The sequence below is a fragment of the Ricinus communis genome, chromosome 5 (assembly GCF_019578655.1).
Source record: "Ricinus communis isolate WT05 ecotype wild-type chromosome 5, ASM1957865v1, whole genome shotgun sequence".
NCBI classification, from domain to species: domain Eukaryota; kingdom Viridiplantae; phylum Streptophyta; class Magnoliopsida; order Malpighiales; family Euphorbiaceae; genus Ricinus; species Ricinus communis.
The window spans coordinates 21,087,561-21,110,932 of record NC_063260.1 but is presented as its reverse complement, the minus strand read 5'-3'; the positions used below and the strand labels follow the sequence as shown (position 1 = coordinate 21,110,932).

Sequence of the window (23,372 nt, the reverse complement as noted above, 5' to 3'; positions counted from 1 at the left end):
GTGTTAACTTAGCTATACTCTCGTCCGAAAAGACTCTTTCTCTCTTTCTCCTTCTTTCCTTTATGTATGTGTCAAAACTCAAACAAGCTACTGATCATATATAAATACATAGGGACAGATGAACTGAAAGTCTAACTCGAAACCAATACCTAAACCTAAACTCCAATTCCCCATTTTTCTTATTATCATCACCTCCTTCTTCTTCTTCTTCATCCATGTCTGATGACCACAGCAGAGACCTTTACTACCATGCTCCTTTCCATGAAGATCATCAATTCATTCTTGGTTCATCAACTAATTATGGGTCTTCACAAGGGCTTGATCCTTCTTCTTTTTTGAGCTTTACTGAGTGTCTCCATGGATCCATGGACTATAATTCTCTTTCAAAAGCTTTTGGCATGTCACCTTCGTCTTCTGAAGTAATTTCATCTATGGAAGGCAATCCAAAGCCTTTAGAGATTGGCGATTTAGGTAGTGGTGGTGGAAACAGTGAAAATCCAGTAACCCCAAATTCTTCAGCTTCGTTCTCTTCAAGTGAAGCTGGCGGTGAAGAAGACTCGGGAAAAACAGCAACCAAGAAAGGAAACCAACCAAAAGGGTCTGAAGATGGAGAATGCTCAAAGAAAGAGTAAGTTTGTACTTTTTTCCTTAGATATTAATTAATCCATGGTTGATTAGTCTTCTTTTTCTTTTTTGGCAATTCTTGAGATCATGGGTGCATGTTTTATATATGATTGTATGATAAACAGCGGAAAGACAAAGAAGAAAGGAGAGAAAAGGCAAAGAGAGCCAAGATTTGCCTTCATGACAAAGAGTGAGGTTGATCATCTAGAAGATGGTTATAGATGGAGAAAATATGGACAGAAAGCTGTTAAGAATAGTCCTTATCCAAGGTATGAAATGAAACCTCTATTCTTTTCTTGCACCTAAAGCATATACCTATAGAGTATAGTGAAGAAAAATGTGAACTCTCTTAAAAACTTGCCGTTGCGAACAATTAATAAATATCTATCGCCAAAAGTAGATTATAACATATTCATTAATTTAGAATTCGCTTATAAGTTTATACTTCTTAACATGTTTTGTCTCTTGTTCTTTTTATGCTAACATAAGGGGTCATGATAAACATTTGGTTGCCATTGCAGGAGCTACTACAGGTGCACAACTCAAAAATGCACTGTCAAGAAAAGAGTAGAGAGGTCATTTCAAGATCCATCGATTGTCATTACAACATATGAAGGGCAACATAACCATCCAATACCTGCAACTCTTAGAGGAAATGCAGCTGCTATGTTCTCTCATTCTATGCTTACACCAGCTAATCCAATGGTAACAAGGCCTACTTTTCCTCAGGAAATTTTGGTTCAATTGCCTCATCTGAGCAACCAAGCCGGTACGGGCTCTATTTATCAACAGAGTGTTAATCACCAACACCATCTCCATCAGTATCATCATCAGGTTCCTGATTATGGACTTTTACAAGACATAGTTCCTTCGATGTTCTTTAAACAAGAGCCATGAGAACCCTTTAGCTTTATCTCATTGTATATATGTGTTTCGTCATCACATTTTCCTCACTTTTAAGCTAGGTTTTATATAATACACTTCTCTTCTTGATCTTTAGTACCCAGCTCAGATTCTATTCAGAAGAGGAACATCTTTTAGTTCTTTAGATTATAAGTGATTTCCTATTGAGATATCATATCCAATGAGAATTAATTGTTTTTTTGAACCCAAGAAGATGAGGTCGACCACCAGCAGTTTTTCAAAAACCTAGCATGCCTTATTTAGGAGGGTTGCATGTGCTTGTACTGCAAATGCAATCCCATCATTGGAACTTTGTGTTTATATATATATATAATCTAATATATTGTACTTATGAAATGCGAGATCCTTTAGGGGATTTTCATATTCTTTGCTTATGAATACTGGAGGAATTTATCTCTCATATTTATTAGATCTAAAACCATCTCAATCGATCCAGAAACCTTGGCCTTGGAATATAGTAATTCAGGATAGTTTTTTTCTTACCTGTTGCAGGTTCGGCCTAATTAAAAAATCACTCACTGCAAATTCTTTTTTTTTTTTTTCAGAAAATGTAAGGCAATAGCCACAAAATTGGATCACCTTTTTCTGACAATAATAATGTTTTAGATTTATTAATTTATAATTAGGAAAAACTTATAACTGAGTCAAATTATCCAAACCAATAGCTTAGCCCGCATATAATGCAAGAGTAATTACTCCAAAATCAATTCAACTGTAAGTGAAAAGAAACAAAGAATTACAGATGGGTAAGCTTGGAATTAGTGTTGAATGAATTCTAGATGCAGAACTTATGCCCTCTCTTCAATTATAGATAATGAAAATGCAGAAAATATTGACTGCCTCATCTTGTGGGACAGTTGAATATTTGCTTAGTCTTTGAGCTGAAATAGTTTTTTTAAAAAAAAAAAAATAAAATAAAATAAGGCCAAAAGTTCTTATAAAAAGTCCCAAGAATATAATTTTCAACAATATTATCTTGTCTGAAATTATTTTTATTTTTATTTATTTTTCTAAGAATAAAAAATAAGGCTAGAATGCATGTCGACGTGTGTACGGACAAGAATAGGGTTTCTTCCTTCCTGGTCCCCACCCTCAAATCATGATAAGCAACTTCTTGACCAATGGAAAAAATGGTATCATGATGGGTGCTGGCCTAATCCTCCCTTTAATTACAATTTTTGTAGAAATTTGTATAAATCTATTGGTTCATTCATTTCTTAGTTTTCCTCTTCAACATGTATTCCTTGATAAGTTATTCCACGGTCCTCGTCTATTACGATATCAAAACACTCTATCAATAAAATAATAATATTTAATTTTATTATTTTATTATATAAATTTTTTAATAATGTGATGGATCGGAAGTATATAATAATTTTTTGAGTTTAAAACAAAAATTGATTTTCATATGCATAATCATTTATTTAATGAGGTCTCATCATCTTTAATGTAATTTTAATTTTAGTTGTATATTAAAAAGAAGATGGATCTAAAATTTCAGTTTTAGTCATATTAATTAAATTGAACATCAAGTGACTCACCGGTCCAAATACAGTCAAGAAGATGAGATAATGTTTTGTGTTGATCGTGGGATTAATTAAGGTAATATTTGTTTATTAGCATGCATGTGTTAGCATTTCATATGAAAACATATCTAAGCAATTGACAGTTGCCATCAAAGGATCTAAATGTTTTCTTCTAATTGTTTTTTTCTTTTTAAAAATTATGTTTAGAATAATTTAAATGATATACACATCGACCCAACTTATGATTTTCATGAATTGTGTTTTATAAGTGGGAAAGAGGCAAGTTTAGTATGTAGGCTGCAAATTAATATTCTAACAAAGTAATCTATGTATTAAGTCAGTGTCAAATTACCTAACAAACTATAAATGATAGGAAAAGAGCAAAGCTAGATATTTGTCCTAAGCATCAAGCAATTGCCAAACACACATTTCTTTTTCACATCTGGGTTAGCTATCTAGTACTTGCTATGACTTTGACAATACTATTCTTTAAGAAATCAACCCAATCCATAGATTTTGTTTCTCTATATCCCCCATTTTATTAGTGAACAAGATCATTATTTGATTATTCGATAAATGCAATAAGTTAATATAGTCTACCAGATTCTTGAACATAATCTATTGTGATTAATATTTCTTAGCTGGGAATCAATTAAAACTTAGATGCCTGGACCTAATTAATGGATAGATGTAAAAAGAAGAGAACCATGCATCTGTATTGCGTTTTGCTTGAAAATTCTTATCTGTCTTTGATAAAGGAACTCCAAAAAACCATAGTTTTTTTAAAGAAAAGTCGAGTCAAAGAAGGAAATAGGAAGAGTTCACATTTCAATGTCAAGAGTAGATCTCCTTACACTGTATACTAATTGCTTGTGAATTAAGTGTATATATAGATGTTAATAATACATTAGCTGACTCAAATTTGGTAGCTGATGGTGGGATGCATGCCTCTCCATGTACTGAATTAGTAATCGTAAGGCATCATCATATTCCAGTTTGAATAAATTCTTGCCCTCTCATATATTTTCTTTAATTCCGCAAGTATGCAATAATCCTTGAGCTAGCTAGAAATGTAGAACATGAAATGAAAATGGAAAACATGGTCTGTTCTAAGCAATCCCTTGTCATCTCACAGTACATCATTTCGAGGATAAGAAAATTATACACAAACCTCCCTTAATTTTGGATCCATGTAATGCGTTGTGCGTCTAAACTTTTGTGGTATTAATTCGACTCTTCACAGTTTTATAAATCATTTAACCCCTTAATAATAAAAAAGATTTGAGTTTTAATGCAATTTAGTTAATATATAATAATACTTTCTTTTTTCTAATTTTAGAGTCATATGGTATAAAATGTTTAACACAAGTGTGTGTATATATATATATATATATATATATATATATATATATATAGATAGAGAGAGAGAGAGAGAGAGAGAGAGCTAGGCAGGGCTTATATTTTGGAGCTGATGTAGATTACAAAGTCGTGACTCATGACAAAGTTAACGTTGGCTCGTTGAATGGACCCAATATAGCATGAATCTCGTGCATATAGATTGTGCTAACATGCCTCCCCCAGAAAACTGTTAATTTAACATTCATATATTTGTAATTTTGCAAGTCAAAAACACTACCACATGAGCCAGTTGTTCATCAAAATTCTTGTCGAGTTCTTTTTTAGCACTAAATTGGGTTTCAGCAATTTCCACGACAGGGACTGTGAAAGGAAACTATTGATTACTTTTGTTTTGTAATGAAGAAGTACATGTATATTCTTTTGACTATACTCGATGGAAGGAGTAATTCATTCTCACCATGGAAAATTGCTAATCATGTTTCCTTTTAAAAAACATGTGATCAAATTGAACTGGCTTTCTATTTTAGATATGATACATAATTACTCTATAATAAAGCTAAAAAAAAAATGAAATGAATCAAAATTAGATTCATTCCCACAGTCATAGAATTCGCTGGTTTAATTTGATATACAAAAGAGAATTTTGTGTCTTTCGTTTAGGTTAACGTTATCAATTAGAAGTTTGGTTGTTGAAAAATTCATAAAAATAGCTAAAAATATGTTAATAGGACAAATTCTTGATGCGAGTAAATATTAAGTTTGATTTTTCTTTTTTGAAAATGCCTGAAATTAATATTTTGCAGCAAATGTGTTTTAGAGAACTTTTTTGATTTATTTACTCTTTATCTTAATATATTTCTAATTTTCTCTCGATTTTGTTTAGATTCTAAAACTAATAATTTGAAGCACTATGGTCATATAGAATCGTCATTAGGATTAGAACTTCATAATAGATATAACGGTTTAGAGAAACATTATAAAAAAATTTAAAAATAAATTGAATGATGAGCGACGAATATTACATATTTGTTGAGAGAAAATTATATGTAGTCTAATTATATGCTTTTACCTATACACTAAATGGATAGATAATTGACATATTTATTAGTTTGAAATGATAGAGAATGTATCAATCATCCAGTGTTAAACTATAAATATTCATATTATGATATATATTAAGAATTTTCCAGGTTTGACATAATTTTTTCTAGGGTAAAAACCATTTTTGGTTCAAAATATCTATTTTGGATGTTGAGTAATTATAAATAAAAAATAGGTTTTGCCTTTTTTAAGCTTTTGTTGAAAAGGTATCAGGGCAGAGTTTAAAGAGTTCACCTTGAGATTTTAGTAAAAATTTAAGATCTACGTTGGATTGTTTTTGTATGGGTGACATTCTTCTAATTATATTAACATTCAACCAGCAACATTTACAACTCCAGCACAGCGAGAAGTAAGGTTTAATTTGGCTTGTTGTAATACCTATGAATTTAAATTTTAATTAAGATAATTTGATAAATTTTTAAAATTAATATTACATTAAATATTAATGAGTTTATTTTACATATATGAATAAATAAATAATAAAATAATTGGGTCAAGAGTGTCGTTATAGTAACTTTTTAAAGGGAGGGACTCATTTGCATTTTTCATTTTTTATTATTAAAAAAAGAACATAATAAAATATTTTCTTTTCTTTTTTCTTTTTCCTTTTTCTTCTCTCTCTCCATCACCCCCTTCTCCCTTTCTCCTTCACTCCTTCCCATTTCCGCCGCCAGTGCCACCTCTTACAACCACCGCAAACTTTTTTATTTTCCCTCCTATCATCAGCGTCGTCGTCTTCTTCTCCTGTTCCCGATATTGACGTCGAGATCGGGGAGAGGATTGCTCCTCCTCGCTGCCACTGCAAGTGTAACCTCCTGCCACCGTCCTTTCGCTTGTCTCACGCTGAAAATGAGCTCCCCATCGTCGACAACCCCAAGTCAGCCCCTGATGTTTTTCCTCCACCGGAAGCCTCCGTATAGCATCACCGGAGCAGATTTTCCTCCTCTGCAATCTAGCATTTTTAATTGTATCGGAAACAATACTATTATTTTTGTCACAAAAAGTAAAAAAAAAAAAAAAAAGAGACCACATTGAGCTGATGCAACAAGTTCAGGGGCCAAATTTCTTATTCCAAATTGGTGCGTCTTTGAACCAATTATTAGGCTTTTGCCCTATGGTTGGCCCATTTAACTCTTCTTCATTTACAGTCTCGTGAAAATATGTCCAAGCCTTTTCACGCTGCTGATCCAACAAATACCCCACAAACAAATATAACAAAATAGTGAGGGGAAAAATAAAAAGAAAGTAAATTTATTTAATTAAACAAAATTTGCACTTATTATTAGATTGAAATATGAATCTGCTAATTTTATTTTGTTTTATTATTTCCTCTCTTAACATAAAAGGAAGAGTAAATTTATTCAATTTTAATGTTATTTAAATTGAAATATGATCTATTATTAAATGAAGTATACAATATGTAAACATTGAATAACTTAAATCTCAAATTATAAAATAATAAATATTCTCTAAACAAAATTAAAAGGCAAATCAGATATATATATATCTAATATGGATGTTGCGTCTGAATTATTATACAGAAAGGCATCAATCATTACCATCTAACATGATGAGATTTTTCAATGAAAAACTTAGTCCAAGGAAGAGGGGCACGTGACTGCATGTAATGCTCAGAAAGAAGCATTTAAAACTAGACTAGGTACTAAATCAAAGTAACAAAATACAGATATAATTAATGTCCAAAAAGTGTTTTTAAGTAACTGATTACTATGGGCATTGCTTATGTTGCACTCTACCTTCTAACCTCCAACCTTAAGCAGGAAGAGAACACAGCCTAATTAGTACGTAGCAGTGCGTTAGCTGCTTCTTCTTTTAATCTTCAACAATAAAATGTTATTTATAACCCCAATTGTATACTCTATGTAATGAAAGCTTCTATGATCAGATTAGGGGTTCCCTTTTTTGTCTCTTTATAATTGATTGCTCTTTGATGAAGTAATCCACCAAATTCGGAATGGGTTAATCATTATGACAGCCCTCGAATGTTCCCTTAATGGACATTTACATCCCTGGTATTTTGGTTTTAGATATTCTAATTTCCTACTTAAATTCCATCCATATAACAATTAACAAAAATTTAAGAGGACCAAAATGTTCATATAACACTGATAACTTCTTGTAGTTAAAGACACCATTAAGGATGATATTGTCATTGCAAATCACTTAAAAATGCTGACATTTTAGCTCCAACTAAATGCATTTCCAAATTGTTGACTAATAGAAGGATTAGAGTGTTGTACATTATATATATATCAAGGACTAAAGTGTCTAATTATATAGAACAGGAGAGATGGAAATGCATATTAAAATGTCATAGTAATTATACCAATCTGAATGTACAAAGGCCAAGGCCAGCAAGTATTTGCTTATTGGAGGGTGTTAGAGTTGTGTAACTCAAAAAACACATAGGTGTATAATTGGGTCATTCTAATGTACTATATGTGCCACAATAGTACTCTACTCTAGTAAAACACCAAAATATGTCCATGATTTTTCCAAAATGTATCATACCACTGCCTTATAGTAAATCTATTTTTCTTTAAGCATTTAACTAAATTTGCTGATATCAGTGTGGAGTAGGGACAAAACTAAAGACTAAACTGACATGGGGATGATTTTGCTGAACACATCTAAGGAAATATGAAGAATGGAAATAATCAAAGAAAAGACACTAAATGAGGGTCTAGAGAAGGGAAGAGCTTTCAATCTTGCTATCAGCATCTAATGTTAACTCTAAGTTCAGACCTCGTAAACTAGTTTTGAAGAGCCTTAAATAGCACGTAACTCGAAACACATTGATATGCATTTTTGCCCATCTCGATCTGATAACTTTGTTGTTGAAGGCATAAGTTTCAAATTTTGTATTTATTCTTTGATGTTTTTTTCTCTTAAATTCTTCTATACCTACTTTTATCAAATTTATTTAATTCTTATTTTCTAAAAAAAATGTTTGAAAAAAGCAATTGCTATGTAAGAACCATATGATAATAAAATAATCAAATAACTCTATACCAACATAATAATAATAATAATAATAAATGAGTTTTCTTCTATAATTGATTGGGAATAATAAATACAGATAAGTGTCAGGTAAAAAGAGTTGTAACTAAGCTTAGTGCAAACCATTCTAATTGAATTTGTGGCCTATTTTTCTGTGCGGGCGAGTTATTTACTAAACTCTTAATAAATCTAATGAAAGATTTTCGAAATAAAAATTTTCACTTTAAGTAATTGGATAAAGAAAGTTTCGAGTGTACAATTAGTTGATAAAGAATTTTTACTTAAGAACTTGAGAGAGTCCTCGAGTAAAGTATTTGATATTATTTTTTGATGTCATCAGTTGACACATACTAATCAATGGTCTTAAGACCAAAAGATACGCTGATTAAATCGGTCCACACCGCAGAAGAAGAAAAAGAAAAAGAAATTACCAAATGCATGGCAAAGTATCTGTTCCTGAGAAGATTAATTTCTTAAAAAAATGCAAAAAAATTTGATGAAAGCAAGAGAGCAACAAGAAAACCACCACCAGCAACAACAATCGCACCAACTAATCAAGCGAGCGTTGTAGGAGTAGAGGAGTGAGAGGGACTTCTCCTCCGCCATTTTTGTCAAATCTTCAAGCAAACTCTTCTCCTTTAACTCTCTCTCTTTCATCAGATCTCTGATTTCCTGCTCTTACTATTATTTATCATCATGTCCTAAACTCCTCTCCCTCTATCTTCCTTCACTCCTCTCTCTCTCTCTCTCTCTTTCTGGTAGTTTTTTTGTTGATTTAAATTTGAACGTATGTTTTGGTGATTGTTTTTATTGTCATTGATCTCACTTGATTTTCTTTCTTTCCAATTTTTGCTAGTTACTTTTGGATCGGAGATGGCGGTTTCGGGAGGAATTACGCCTGGACAGGTTAGATTCTGTTGAGCATTGCTTTACAATTATTATTATTATTATTATTATTATTATCTATTTTTTTTGGTTGATTTGTAATGTGTATGGTTGTTTCTTTAGGACTAATTTAAGGATTTGTAATTTACTTGTTATTTATCATGATTAGATGTTGTAATGCTAGTTTTCAAAGTTGCTATGATTACATTTTTGAACTGATCTTTGCACTGTAATGATACATATTTAAAAAGCAAGACGACGATGATTCAATTACTTAGAAGCTTAGTGATGCACATCGATTATTCTGTTGTTTATATATTCTATTTAATGACTTCAAAAATTAGTTTTCAGGTTTTATTTGCTAGGCCTAGGGATAGACTTCTAAGTTCTGTTTGATCAAATGCTGATTGTAACTTATGTTCTTCCATTCGGAGGACCTAGTGTTTTGCTGTCAAAAACAGTTTCTCACACTTTTTACTGCATTCTGTAAAATGCTAATGATTTTGAGATGATATATGTGTATAGCACTGCAGTTTTAGCTGTTTTATTTGTTTAAACTTGATGTGTTTCACATATATAATGAAGAAGCAATAAACTGTTTTGCTCTTGCTTTTTTCTTTTTCTTGCCACTAACTGCTTTGGTTTATCAGAGATTTGATGTACAAGTGTTGCAAAATTTTGGTTTAAGTTTGAGTTGTCTATATTCTTACAATGTGTTATTGATATGTGTCTAATACACTTTTGTTTTGGCATGTCAATGATTCTTCTGATATAGAATACAGATATAACTGAAAAGGCACTATAAGATTTGCTTGTATTTATTCAAAAGTGCTTTCTGCATTTTTAGCATTTTTGGGCCTGTTGTTTGTCTTGCATAGCTCATTTTTCTCCAAGTTATGGCCACTTACATGCCTAATGGAGTTTCTTTATGGTGTCTCAGGTGTCCTTTTTGCTCGGAATTATACCTGTTTTTGTTGCATGGGCATATTCGGAGTTCTTAGACTATAAGAAGTTTTCATCTCCGTCAAAAGTGTAAGTTTATTTCCTCTAGCATTGAGATATGAACTCTATGGATTGGGCTTTATTTTAATGGTATTCACTAACATCCACTGGCTTGTTGTTCATAAGGATAATACTAGATAATGGTTGATGCAAAGCATTAGCTCGCTTATAAAAACTGATCAAATATGTGATATTTTAGAAATGAGTTACTTGGTGGAGAGATGTATCCGCTGTTGTTTTGTTCCTTTTTCTCTGCCTTTCTCCTCCTTTTCTTTGATGAGTCAAGAAAAACAGTGAGGCACCAAGAAGGTGCAACCAAGTACCAAGCTCTCTATTCTGAGAAGTAGCAAGAAGTGAACAACTTATCTCTTCTTAGCAAAAAGACTCCAAACTCCATCAACCTATAAAAGTGATGTAACAAAAGAATTATGTACTTTTACATTTGTATTTCCCTAAGTTGGTGACTGAACTTCTGGATTGCAGCCATTCAGACAATAATTTGGTTGAATTGGAAAAGGAGACAATCAAGGAAGATGATCGGGCTGTTTTGCTGGAAGGAGGCCTCCCAAGAACAGCATCTATGAAATTTCATAGTGCATCCATCAAAATGAACCTAATCAGGTCGCGTGCTACTTTATGCAGTACTCTCACAAGAATTTTATCATGAGTATACTAGAATTCTTTCTTACTTTCTGCAAGTTTTGACTTTCTAGGTTTATGACTATGGATGATGCTTTCTTGCTAGAGCACCGAGCAACTTTGAAAGCAATGTAAGCCTAATACACTGTGGATGGTGAAACGCATCAATGCTAATCCTTATTCTGCCTAAAGTATTACTTTACAAATCCTTGTAGGTCTGAATTTGGCGCAATTATGATATTTTTCTATATATCCGATCGCACAACTTTGCTGGGTGACTCTGCCAAGGTGCTTTTAACTGTTGGCTTATGTTTTTGTCCTTTCTTATGATTTCATCTAATGCGGGTTTGCAATGAAATGCTACTTCAAGTTTAATAATGTAGAATGGGTCTTTTTAGGGTTTTAGTTTTCTATTTCTTGAAATGATTTGGGTATTTATCTTCTTTATGTTTAATTACGGTGCTTTTTTCCATTTATCATCTGGAGCATGCTAATCATTTTGCATTTTAGCAGCTTTTGTTAGTAAGAAAAAGGGATATTTCCATTATCTATTGGCCATCCTTAAATGGGAATGCATAGTTTCAAGGCTTAAGTGATGTGATAGTTTAGGCTTTTAAGTAAATCTTTCAATGCAAAGAAAATGCAATTCATGGCAGAAACCTATACACTATACTTTCTGGCTCAGTTTGGCAAAACATTTACCATGTGCAGCAAAGTCATTTGAATGTTGAAAAAGGGAACATGACATACTACCCATAGCAGTAATAGTGAACATGACATATACCAACCAACCCCATTCTACTGGTCTTGCACCATCAATAAATTAAAACAGAAAACAGAAAAAGAGAAACATCATGTTTGAATTGAAATATGTCTGCTTATGTGGCATATAAGAAATAATATTCTTTTCTGGTTAGTGGATAGTGATGCAGAAGGTCATGCTTTATATGCATGCTTCCTTAAGAAAATATTTCGGGTTCATTATTGTTATCATTAATCATATTTTTCTTGATGTTTCTTGTGCAGAGCTACAGTCGCGACCTTTTCCTCTTCCTCTACTTTCTTCTCATTATAGTATCAGCTATGACTTCCCTGAAGAAACACAATGACAAGTCAGCATTTTCTGGAAAAGCCATACTTTACCTTAACCGACATCAAACTGAGGAATGGAAAGGATGGATGCAGGCAAGTTTTTCTTTTATATATATTGTATTGTTTTGGTAAACACATTGCAACTCTGACAAAATGTTGCCGAGAAACTATAGAATCAGAAGTTGTTAAGCTGTATGACTTTGCTTTTCAAGTTTTTGCCATGTAATTGGGATCAATAATGTTAACCAGAAAACCTTGATCCATAAATTTCAATTCCTAAGTTTTGATTGAGTATTAGAGAGCAGTTATACTTCTTGTTTAGTTGCTGAACAAGGTATGACTGTCATTAAAAAATAGCTTTGCACAGTTTCCAGCTTCATTAACCCCTGCTTTGGTTCTTGTTTTGCACTTTGTTTTAACAGGTCCTGTTCTTAATGTACCATTACTTTGCTGCAACAGAGATATACAATGCAATACGTGTCTTTATTGCTGCATATGTTTGGATGACTGGATTTGGAAACTTCTCTTATTATTACATTAGAAAGGATTTTAGCCTTGCACGCTTTGCTCAGGTATTATTTAGTGAATATATCATTGCACAACAAGAAATAACCTTTTCTTTTTATCAACATATTACTGATAACAATGGTTTTAAAAGAAATACCAATTTGTGCAGATGATGTGGCGGCTCAATTTCTTTGTGGCGTTTTGCTCCATTGTTCTCAACAATGACTATATGCTGTATTACATTTGCCCTATGCACACATTATTTACTCTGATGGTGTATGGGGCCCTGGGTATATTTAACAAGTATAACGAGAATAGTTCAGTGATGGCTGTTAAGATTCTATCATGCTTTCTTGTGGTTATCTTGATTTGGGAAATACCTGGAGTTTTTGACATTCTTTGGAGTCCTCTATTCTTCCTATTAGGTCAGTATCTGAGATATCTTTTCTTGTTTTGCTTCATGTTTACTTGATTGGGAAGTTTAATTTGAAACACCCTATTGCTCACTTAACTTGTTATCGTCCGCGTGAGCATTTGCGTTTTCATTGGGTAGCTTATGCTTCCTTGTTATTGGTTGTGTTTTATGTCTGTATTATTATTAACAACATTTTTGTATTTAATTTGGCTGTTGCTCTTATATATGCATATCTCACTCAAATGGCCATGATAAACCTTTAAGTATTTATGCATGTTAATCTGGCTATTTTAACTCAAAGCAAGTGCTAACTTGATTGTTATTTCAATTTTTCAAATGGCAATGCTTAGTTCTTTGGCTTCTGCATATGAATAATTGTCGCTTTGTATGGCAGGGTATACTGATCCTGCAAAGCCAGATCTCCCTCGAATGCACGAGTGGCATTTCAGATCTGGACTTGATCGCTATATTTGGATCATTGGGATGATATATGCATATTATCACCCGAATGTAATTATTTGAATACTCGGACATCTCTTGTGTTTTCCTTCTTATTGCTGCAACATCTAGATCTTTTAAAGTGTCTTAAATTCAGATAGAGAAATGGATGGAGAAATTGGAGGAATCTGAAACGAAAAGGAGACTCTCGATCAAAACAGGGATTGTAGCAGTTGCCTCATTGGTATTTTTCATAATTTTGTAAACTTAGAAGAAGTGTTATTTACTTATAGATTCTTCATTTTCTGTTTTTTTTTTTTTTTCTTTTCTTCCATCTGATTGTTGTTTGATTTTGTCTTTACCTTTTCAAGGTTGGCTGCTTGTGGTACGAATATATTTACAAGCTGGACAAGGTTACATACAACAAGTATCACCCCTATACATCCTGGATACCTATCACGTATGTATAAAAATGGAGATACTAATTGTTGGACATGATCATGGGTGGCATTTACAACGTGTTTCCCATGATATGAATTAATTAATTCTCCAGTATCTTATTATAAATGCTGCTTGATTACAGCGTTTATATTTGCCTGCGGAATTGCACTCAACAGCTTCGGAATTTCTCTTTGACTCTCTTTGCGTATGTTGTTTTACCTACATTACTTTACCTCCTTACAGGGCAAAGAATCTCAGATTTTCTTGGTCACTTGGAGTTTGAGTTACTTTGCCCTAACATTTTGGCTTGCTCTAATTCTTTTACTTTCTTCAACAGTTGGCTCGGCAAGATTACTCTGGAGACCTATATTTCGCAATTCCACATCTGGCTGAGGTTTGGACTAAAATACTTTTGTTTTCTTTTTCTCTCCTCCCTTAAACTGAGTTTGAAGTATGGAAGGATGATTCATAAAAGAGGCTTCTATGGAAATCTTTTTTTGAGAATATTCAATGGAAAACTTGCAAAGCATGACAACTGTTAAAATATTGGAATATGATATATGATTTAAACACAGTTTACCTCAAATTGGTTATTACCCTTTCTGTAACGAGTGACTGTGTTTGGTTCAACAACCGCATATGCTTATCTTTACTAGATCTCCTTCTGGACTTGAATTCACTTCTTTTTCTCTTCATCTGGACTTACAAGTGAGGAAAAATAGACATTATCAAAAGCTCATTTACTAATGCAGCAGCAAGGCAACAATTTCCAGAAAATACTTGATGGAAATAATTATTTCTTCTTCTAGAGCTAGGACATTGCAATTTCTAACCTTCTTATATTTATTGGCAGATCAAACGTGCCCAATGGACAGCCTAAGTGGCTTCTTTCTATTATACCAGAATATCCTTTGCTTAATTTCATGCTCACAACTGCCATCTATGTCTTAGTAAGCACCAACTTCTTTTCTTCGCCCTATAATGTTTTAAGAGCCAGTAGTAGTCACTAATTTGAGTTGTTCTTTTGTTATGTTCTGTCGTTGTTCTCACTTCTGCAGGTATCTCATAGGCTTTTTGAATTAACCAATACGTTAAAGACAGTTTTCATACCCACAAAAGACAACCGGCGGCTGTTTTATAATTTTGTTGCAGGCGCTACTATTTCTCTCTTTCTATATTTCGTCTCACTCATTCTGCTTCAGATCCCTCATTCTGTAAGCTCCTCGCTGCTTGCTCGTTAATAATCCCATTTAGCTGGTGATGGATTGAGAATTTATTGAACCTAAAGTATGATATGAGATGCATAATTGTTATACAGTAACAGTTTGAATGATAAATGCGCATGCGCAGCTCTTTTGCGTGATTGGAAAATTGAACAATCTGACTTGACACAGGCCTGACAAATGAAGACTAGAAAGAGAATATACATAGAGATTTTCTGTTGGACATACAAAGAGAGAGATGAATCGAAATAAGAGAAACTGGAAAATGTTGCTTGAAGATCTAGCTTAAGAAGAGTGTTTTCAACAACCTAAGGGGGGAAATGCTCTCTGATGCCTTGACAGAGCTGAAGCTGGACACTGGATTTGCATCGGTGTTTGGGCAGCACGCAGAAGAATGACACGAAATAGATTCTTTTCATAATGTTGCATATCACCATATATTCTTTTTTGTTGTTTTTGTTCTTTTTCTTTTCCATCTGATGCGATTGATGAAAGAAATGTAGGTTTCCGTGACATAGGTTTGTTTTCTTTATTAAACGAATTCAAGATTCAATACTAGAGCAATTTTATTGGAAATCTGAACTTCTTATGTCTAGTGCATACTAACAGCTTAGGAATTAAATTTGACCTTATTTTATACAATTAGTGTTTCATGAGTTTGGATGTCACCGCACATCTTGAAGACAAAGGATTATCATGAATTAACTCTTCTCTCCCTTAAAAAAAAAAAAAAGAAACTCCGCCGTCATAGTTTTTTTGCCCTAATTTTACTGTGCTTAGGGCCGCCTCTGGGGATCTCTCATTTAATGGTGGCTTCCCCTCTTCCGCTCCTCCTTCCCTCTTTCTGTGGGTTTATTTATGCTCCTTTTCCCTCTCTCTAGGTTTAATCGCGAATTGGTGGCTGTTTCTCTTTTTCTTTTTCTTTTTTCTTTTCCCCGTAGCTTTAGTGGCCTAGTTTTGCTTCTCGCCGTCACAGTTGTAGAGATCATTGGGATCTTGGGGCAGGTGGTGTTGCCGTCAGAATGGTCTGGCTGATTGCCGATGTGTTTGTCCTTTGGATGAGTACCTCTGTTGACGGTCGGGTGACACTACCAACGGTTCGGATGCCCCTTCTTATTGCCGAGAATATGATGATTGACTATTCGAGTCTTTTATGGCTGTGCTTTTTATTGTCAAAAGAGAAAAACTAGTCCCCAAATTTTTGTTGAAGCTATTTATTTTGGCTCATCCGATTATTCAAATCAGCTTTTTCTTTAAGAGCAGTTTTTGGATATTTCTTGCCGCAACCACCGGTTAATGAAATCTGAATTATTATCTCAATCTACCGGCAGTGATTAGATTACGGGTAAGCCTTTCCAAGCAGTGGTTATCTATAAGTGCCTTCCATTCTATATCGATACGAGGGACGATGGAACTCTCACGTACAAGCGAGGGAAAGGTCCTGGGTTTCAAATAGGGTGAGTTGGTAAGTTTTTGGGTAAACCATTTACAGATTGAAAAGTGTCGTTAGCATCTAAGAATATAGGTTAAAAATTAACTTTTTTAATTTTGATTTTAATATTAATTTATTTTCTAAGTTTAAAAATATTATTTTTGTTTTAAAAATATATTTAAAAAATAGTACATAAGAAGCTAAAAAAGCTAATATATATGAAATTAAAAAATTTTAAATATATGTTTTCATAAAACTCAATAACAATTCATATTGATTAGTAGGAATTTTATATATTATTTTATTTTTTAGAAGAAATATAGATATTTCATTCATAAGAATTAATAAATACATCTTGATATAAAAGATAAAAATAAATATCAAATATCAAAAAGTACAAGTAAAGAAATCTGTTTATAATAATTATCAATCATGTTAACGAAATAGTAAATTGTAATTTCGTGGGAAGAACGCTCCATCTGATAGTACTAAGCCATATATCAATTGTTGACTCTACTGTTTCATATGTGATTTTAATGATGCAAAATATTATTACTACTAACAATCTTGTTTAGTATTGTTGTTCTTAGTAGGTAATTTTTAATTATCATTGATACATATAAATGAAGCGAAGACATAAGTGTGAAAATGGATTCAAGAGTCAATACTTTTAATATTTGAGTCAATATGAAAATTAAGATAAAATCACAAAGTAATAAATATGGGAAGAGTGATAGAATATATAAAGAGCATATGGAGTCAAGAAACTCATGTGAACAAATATGATCTCCATAAAATAAAATCGGTTGCTGAAGTTTGAAGATCTATACTAGTTGAAAGAGTTTATGAGGGCAAGTCATACACGGATGGATAGCTACATCAGTATATCTTCAGGAATAAAAACTAGAATAACTTTTGGAGCTAAAGAGGTAGAATTTCAGATTTTTGAGTGAATTATGCTCAAGCTGTCATATTGGACTACAATATATGAGGTTAATTAGAATTGGTGACATTATTTCTATAAGAATTTTAATATGCCATTCTTTAAAATTTATAGCCCTGGGAGTTTAGTTTCATTTGGAAAAGATCTTATATAAATCTAAGATGTATAGAAACCGTAATAGCTGAAATACTGAAGCATGTCCAAACTGTCAAGACTAAATGAGCAATAAAATGTTTCAATTTTTTGGAGTATGAAGATTACTAATTTTGAAATTTCTCAAAACTACGATGTTTAAGTGGATTGACCAAAGTTTCTAAGAAAAATAATTTACCATTTGGAGTTATATAGTTCAAGATTTCGAGATTTTAAATAGTCAAACTCATGACTGAAAAGCAGATAATTGGCGAAACACTCAGGGCCAACATTCTTAGCCATGAAAGTAGCTCTTCATGGCTATGAAGAAATCTTCCTAGTCCTGAACAAAAATTCACACTCGTGAAGAACTTTTTCCTTACAAGTCCAGTAGCATTCACAGCCAAAATTCCCAAGCCGTAAAATTTGGGTTCCCAAACGTGAAGTATTGTTCATGGCCGACGGATTTCAGTTATTCAAATATATTTTTCGCACTGATAGTCGTGAAGAATTATTCCCACCCGTGAAGTTGCATTTTTAAAAGCTGTTACAACAGCTAGATTTGCATTTAATGAGAGTATAACGTCTCTATTTCACTTAGAAGTATTTAAATATAATTTCTAAGTGTTCTAGGTCAAGCAAGAGCATTTTCTTCACCCTCCTATTTGTTATATCTCTCAACAACTTCTATTTTTTCATAAAATTCTTCATGTATTGAAGATTCAAGAAAGGGTTTGAATCTTTGGATAGTTGAGTGATTAATTTCTATATTCAAAACTCAAAAGGATTTGGTTGAGCACTTGTTGGGATTTAATTGCTCTTGTAATTAAAATTGAAAATTTTAAATTAGGTTAGAATGTTAGCCATAGAAAATATTTTGGTTAGAGTGTTAGCCATAGAAAACACTTGGGTTTGAGTGTTAGCCATTGAAACACTTGTAATAAGTTTGTGTGTGAGCTTGGAAACACTTGGGTTTAACCTTAACCATAAAATGATCATTGATTGTAAAAAACTCAAGTGAAGCTTGAGGAGTGAATGTAGGCAAAGAATTGGTCGAACCACTATAAACTCTTGAGTTTAATTTTCTCTTCTCTAAGCTCTTTTTATTTACTTATATTTATTTTGTTACTTGTATTCTCGTATTGGATTGGTTAATTACTTTCGCTAATATTGGTTTTAACTCGTGTTTTTCGAAGCAAAACTTTTTAGTTTAAATTGATTTTTATAAACAACCAATTCACCCCATTTTTGATTGCCATAAAACATTTCATCAATTTTATAGATGTTTTTTGGCGAGTTAGATTGATTAAATGTTAGATTTAATTTTATTTATTTTATTTTTCTTCACCATTCCTATAAAAGGAGATTTCAACATTCTTGTAATAGATTTTCATTAAATTTTTATAGAAAAAGAATTCAAAATCTTAAAGACTATAAAATTTTTTAAAAAATATTAATATTTATTTATTAAAACTAATTAATAATAAAAAAAATACCACCGATCGGGCAGTGGGCCAAAAAATGAAATTTTGATGAAAAAGTTTTTTTTTTTTTTCTTTTATTTATCACTTGCTAAAGTTACTCCTTTATAAGAAGGCCTGAAACTGATAGTCTATTGATTCATGGTTTATGAATAAAGTTTCTATTTTAATTGGTCCAAAAAATGTTCAAGATAAAGTAAACAAATTTGGGAAAGACGATAGGTATCATGACGTTTCGCAAGATCAACTAAAAAGCAAGAAGCAATAATGACGCAAACAGCTCGAGCAATTAGTAGAAGAAATAAGCACGTAATAAATTCTGGTTTAAGCAATAATAGATGGAGATGTTCATGAGATGATTGTAATTGTAATGTCCCATGTTTCGCTGGAAATTACGAAAGTAGGCCGCCACTGGATCACTAAAATGTAATTTACCTGATATTATTCTGGGTATAACTAGACCGCAAATTGGATTCAACTCTGAAAGATCTAACTGAAAAAGGCCCTTTTGCCTTGATAAAATAAAGCATCGTTCTCTGCTAAATGACAAGCATGAGGCCATCATCGCCTAAGAAGACCCCTAATTCATATCTTTTCTCAGCCCTAAACCCTTGTAAGTGGTCATCATCCTTACGAGTGAGAGTTATATGTGTACGTATATGGGGTAAAATAATATATTAAAAATACCAAAAATAAAAACAAAGCGTCCAAAAGCAAAGAATCTAAAAAACTGAAAAAAATGAAGCGAGGAGTGCATTTCTTTTGTTTTGTCCACATGAACTCTTAAAAAGTTCTCCGTCCTTCTCACTCTCACTCACTCACTCTCTCTCTCTCTCTCTCTCTCTCTCTCTCTCTGCTTGAGATTGATCGATTTGAAGTTCTCCAACTGTGAGAATGGAGAAAGCTCAAGAAGTGCAACTCCAAATTATGGGTGAGCGAGTTTTGTTTTAACTCTTTACTGCTTTCAGTTATTTCATGTTTATAGCAAAGAAAGAAACGGGTACTTGTTACAGGAGTATATATAAAACTTGGTAGAAGAGGTAATCATTTTATGAATCAAAATTTCCAAGTGATCTTTTTGATTGGGAAAGGCAAATAAAGTTTTAAGAGCAATTAGTTCAAGAGATATGTTCAGTTTCTTAATTTAGATACTTACTAGAAGGAACAGCAATGAGCTGGCTTTGATGAAAAGTGGTGTGGACAACCACAGCCTTGCCACATGCGGTTTCTTGGAGCTAAGTCTTTTTGTCCAATGCTTGACATCATGGTTCCTAGTATCATTCATAACAAATGTGCAGATAATTTATATCTACATGTACATGTCTGGGTCATCTTGGGGAGGCTGTGAGGTTTATAATTCAGTTCGCGAAGGTTGTTTTGATATTTAAAAATATATTGCGCAGAGAAAAAGATTAAAGATTCATGAAGAGCAGATCATCGACTACTAGACTACTTGACGAATACCTTTCTTGGATATATAAAATGCCTGTTTGTATGGAAAAGATTGCATATATACTCTTCTTCTTTAGACTTAATACTGGAACCAGTCATTCTATTTGTGTTCTTGCCAGGCCAGGAAGTAGAAGCAGCAAACCTACCTGAGCAAACAACTATGCCGACATTCCCTCCACTGAAAAATTACAAGTGGTGGCTAAAAATATCAATTTACGTATTCTTCCTTCTTGCTGGCCAGACGGCTGCTACAATCCTGGGAAGATTATACTTTGAAAAAGGCGGTAACAGCAATTGGATGGCAGCGTTCGTACAAGCTGCTGGCTTTCCTATTATCCTCTTGTTTTACTTCCTATCACCACTCAAAACTTCCGCCGCAAATAGTACCGACAAAACTTCTCCCTCCAAGTTAAAGCTTGCTTTAATTTATGTGGTATTTGGCGTATTTTTAGCAGCGAACTGTTTGCTCTACGCACTTGGGCTCCTATACTTGCCCGTATCTACTTACACTCTGATTTGTGCAACTCAGTTGGGCTTCAATGCTTTGTTTTCCTTCTTCCTCAATTCACAGAAGCTTACTCCTTTCATTCTCAACTCTGTAGTCCTTCTAACCATATCCTCTGTCCTCCTTGTTTTCCAAAATGACTCCACAGAATCGAAGGAGGCGTCTAAGAAAAAATATGAAATCGGGTTTCTATGCACCGTCGGTGCTTCTGCTGGATATGGGTTGATGCTTTCTTCAACTCAGTTCTGTTTCAAGAAAGTGTTAAAACAGGAAACTTTCAAGGTGGTTTTGGATATGATACTGTACCCAGCGTTTGTTGCTACTCTAATTGTTCTAGTAGGACTTTTTGCAAGCGGAGAATGGAAGGGCTTAAGGAAAGAAATGGAGGAGTTTGAATTAGGGCAGGTGTCCTACCTGATGACTTTGATTTGGACAGCAATATGTTGGCAGGTGTTCTCAATCGGGTGTACAGGACTGGTCTTCGAAGTCTCTTCACTCTTCTCTAACATCATCAGCACTTTTGGTTTGCCTATGGTTCCGGTGCTGGCTGTCTTTGTTTTCCATGAAAAGATGAATGGTCTGAAGGTGATTTCGATGCTGATAGCTATTTGGGGCTTTGTTTCGTACGCCTATCAGCATTATCTTGATGATTACAAGTTCAAGACAGGAGGAAGTAACGACAGTCGAGAGGTTCCTGAAGATTCAAACAAGTTTAATATATGAACAATGCCAATGGGTTTCAATAGCAAAATATCACCACAACCCTAAAAGCTCTGCTTCCCCTACAGATAGAAAAGAGACAGAGATTGTATTGTATTTAGTTAAATGAATTCATCTAAGGTTTTATGTTCTTGGTTGGTCTGAAATTCAGACTTAAATATCGAGTATAGCTCTTCACAAATATAATTCAAGTATTGTGTATCAAGAACGAAAAGAAAAAATGCGGATGCGGATATAGTCGAATGGTAAAATTTCTCTTTACCGAGGAGAAGACATGGGTTCGATTCCCGCTATCCGCCTTTTGAGACGGAGTAGACGAAGGAAGAAACTTCTCAAATGAGAAAAATGATCCAATGACTTCAAACGAAAAAAGAAAAAAAAAAAACCTAAAATGAAAAGCCAAAAAATGCCATTGATTCATTGAGGTAAATTATAGCAAAACAAATTGAAAATTCAAAAACGACAGGGGAGTCTTTTGCTTGACGTTCCCAAACAATACAGAAAATCTGGTTGTGAGTCATTGTCAAACATCAATGACTTTCACCCACTATCCTCACAATTTGCTAAATCTTTATGATGCAATAAAATCATTTGATATATGGTGGCGGCTTCTCAATTTAAAAGAAAAACTAACTTTTTCTCAAATCAATGAGAATTTTGAGGCCTAAATGCTATTTTATAAAATTCTCTAATAGATATTCAAATAAAATATGGATGTTAGTGACTGTATACAAACTAATTTTAATCTAAATTTGGATATTACTATTATTATAAATTAAATTAAGTTAATGAATTCACCTTTTCTTTATATTTTTTCTTATATTTATTGAATGCGAGAAATTCGCTGCATCTCTCGACATAACAGAAAATGACAGATGCAAGTGTATATTGGGGATGTGATGAAGATGGGTCCAGGATGAAAACCATATCCATTCAAGCAATAAACCTAATCTAATTTTTTCCACCACTCATTTATACATCCACATCAAATATTATATGTGCACATTTTAAGTAAGATATATTAATTTCAAAATAATCCTTTATAGATCTAATTATCTAAAAAATTCCTAAATTTTGGACTTTTTAATAGTGTTACTAATTTTTTTCAGAATTTATGACCCTGTTTGATTCGACTAATCAATACAACTGTTGGTAACCCAGAATGGTGATAACCTAGCGATGATTATTGTTAGTATGTTAAATGATTATTGAAATTATAATTTATCATTAAATATAATATTATATTCAATGATATAAATTAATAAAAATAATTTATAATAATTAAAAATATTAATTTTTAGCTCAATTATATTTATTATTAAAAATATTTCTCAAAATTATTTAAAAAATAAAAATAAAAATTTAAATTCTACTAATAAATATTTCTAATTCTAAATACCTTAATTATAAATATTATAATTATTTAACTAATAAAAATAAATTAAAAATAAAAATAGTAATATCTAAATAAATAAAAAACATTAAATCAATTATTAGCTAATAAGAAAAA

At 32.7% G+C, this 23,372-nt stretch overlaps 3 protein-coding genes across 3 annotated transcripts; all 3 read left to right on the top strand.

Moving 5' to 3' along the window:
• Positions 1-1,884, top strand: LOC8284011 (WRKY transcription factor 28). Its single transcript, XM_002519687.4, has 3 exons — positions 1-628; positions 750-893; positions 1,146-1,884. The coding sequence occupies exons 1-3, from the start codon at positions 216-218 to the stop codon at positions 1,519-1,521; spliced, it is 933 nt and encodes a 310-aa protein (XP_002519733.1). The 5' UTR covers positions 1-215; the 3' UTR covers positions 1,522-1,884.
• Positions 1,885-8,861: 6,977 nt separating this feature from the next.
• Positions 8,862-15,773, top strand: LOC8284010 (protein REDUCED WALL ACETYLATION 3). The gene is made up of 17 exons (XM_015719527.3): positions 8,862-9,313; positions 9,412-9,461; positions 10,381-10,472; positions 10,926-11,063; positions 11,156-11,212; positions 11,297-11,369; positions 12,108-12,266; positions 12,596-12,745; positions 12,850-13,105; positions 13,490-13,605; positions 13,691-13,777; positions 13,905-13,993; positions 14,117-14,179; positions 14,312-14,368; positions 14,828-14,924; positions 15,033-15,188; positions 15,369-15,773. The coding sequence occupies exons 2-17, from the start codon at positions 9,429-9,431 to the stop codon at positions 15,372-15,374; spliced, it is 1,629 nt and encodes a 542-aa protein (XP_015575013.2). The 5' UTR covers positions 8,862-9,313; positions 9,412-9,428; the 3' UTR covers positions 15,375-15,773.
• A 4,077-nt stretch (positions 15,774-19,850) lies between these two features.
• Positions 19,851-21,994, top strand: LOC8284056 (purine permease 21). The gene is made up of 2 exons (XM_002519685.4): positions 19,851-20,116; positions 20,757-21,994. The coding sequence occupies exons 1-2, from the start codon at positions 20,080-20,082 to the stop codon at positions 21,863-21,865; spliced, it is 1,146 nt and encodes a 381-aa protein (XP_002519731.2). The 5' UTR covers positions 19,851-20,079; the 3' UTR covers positions 21,866-21,994.
• The last annotated feature ends 1,378 nt before the right edge of the window (positions 21,995-23,372 follow it).

Bases quoted from the DNA above. Each gene is read 5' to 3' on its own strand.
- LOC8284011 (XM_002519687.4), top strand. From the start codon at position 216: ATGTCTGATGACCACAGCAGAGACCTTTACTACCATGCTCCTTTCCAT. The intron at 629-749 runs GTAAGTTTGTAC...TATGATAAACAG, and splicing joins GGAGAATGCTCAAAGAAAGA to CGGAAAGACAAAGAAGAAAG. The intron at 894-1,145 runs GTATGAAATGAA...TTGCCATTGCAG, and splicing joins AAGAATAGTCCTTATCCAAG to GAGCTACTACAGGTGCACAA.
- LOC8284010 (XM_015719527.3), top strand. From the start codon at position 9,429: ATGGCGGTTTCGGGAGGAATTACGCCTGGACAG. The intron at 11,370-12,107 runs GTGCTTTTAACT...TTTCTTGTGCAG, and splicing joins TGCTGGGTGACTCTGCCAAG to AGCTACAGTCGCGACCTTTT. The intron at 12,267-12,595 runs GCAAGTTTTTCT...TTGTTTTAACAG, and splicing joins AATGGAAAGGATGGATGCAG to GTCCTGTTCTTAATGTACCA.
- LOC8284056 (XM_002519685.4), top strand. From the start codon at position 20,080: ATGGAGAAAGCTCAAGAAGTGCAACTCCAAATTATGG. The intron at 20,117-20,756 runs GTGAGCGAGTTT...TGTTCTTGCCAG, and splicing joins AGTGCAACTCCAAATTATGG to GCCAGGAAGTAGAAGCAGCA.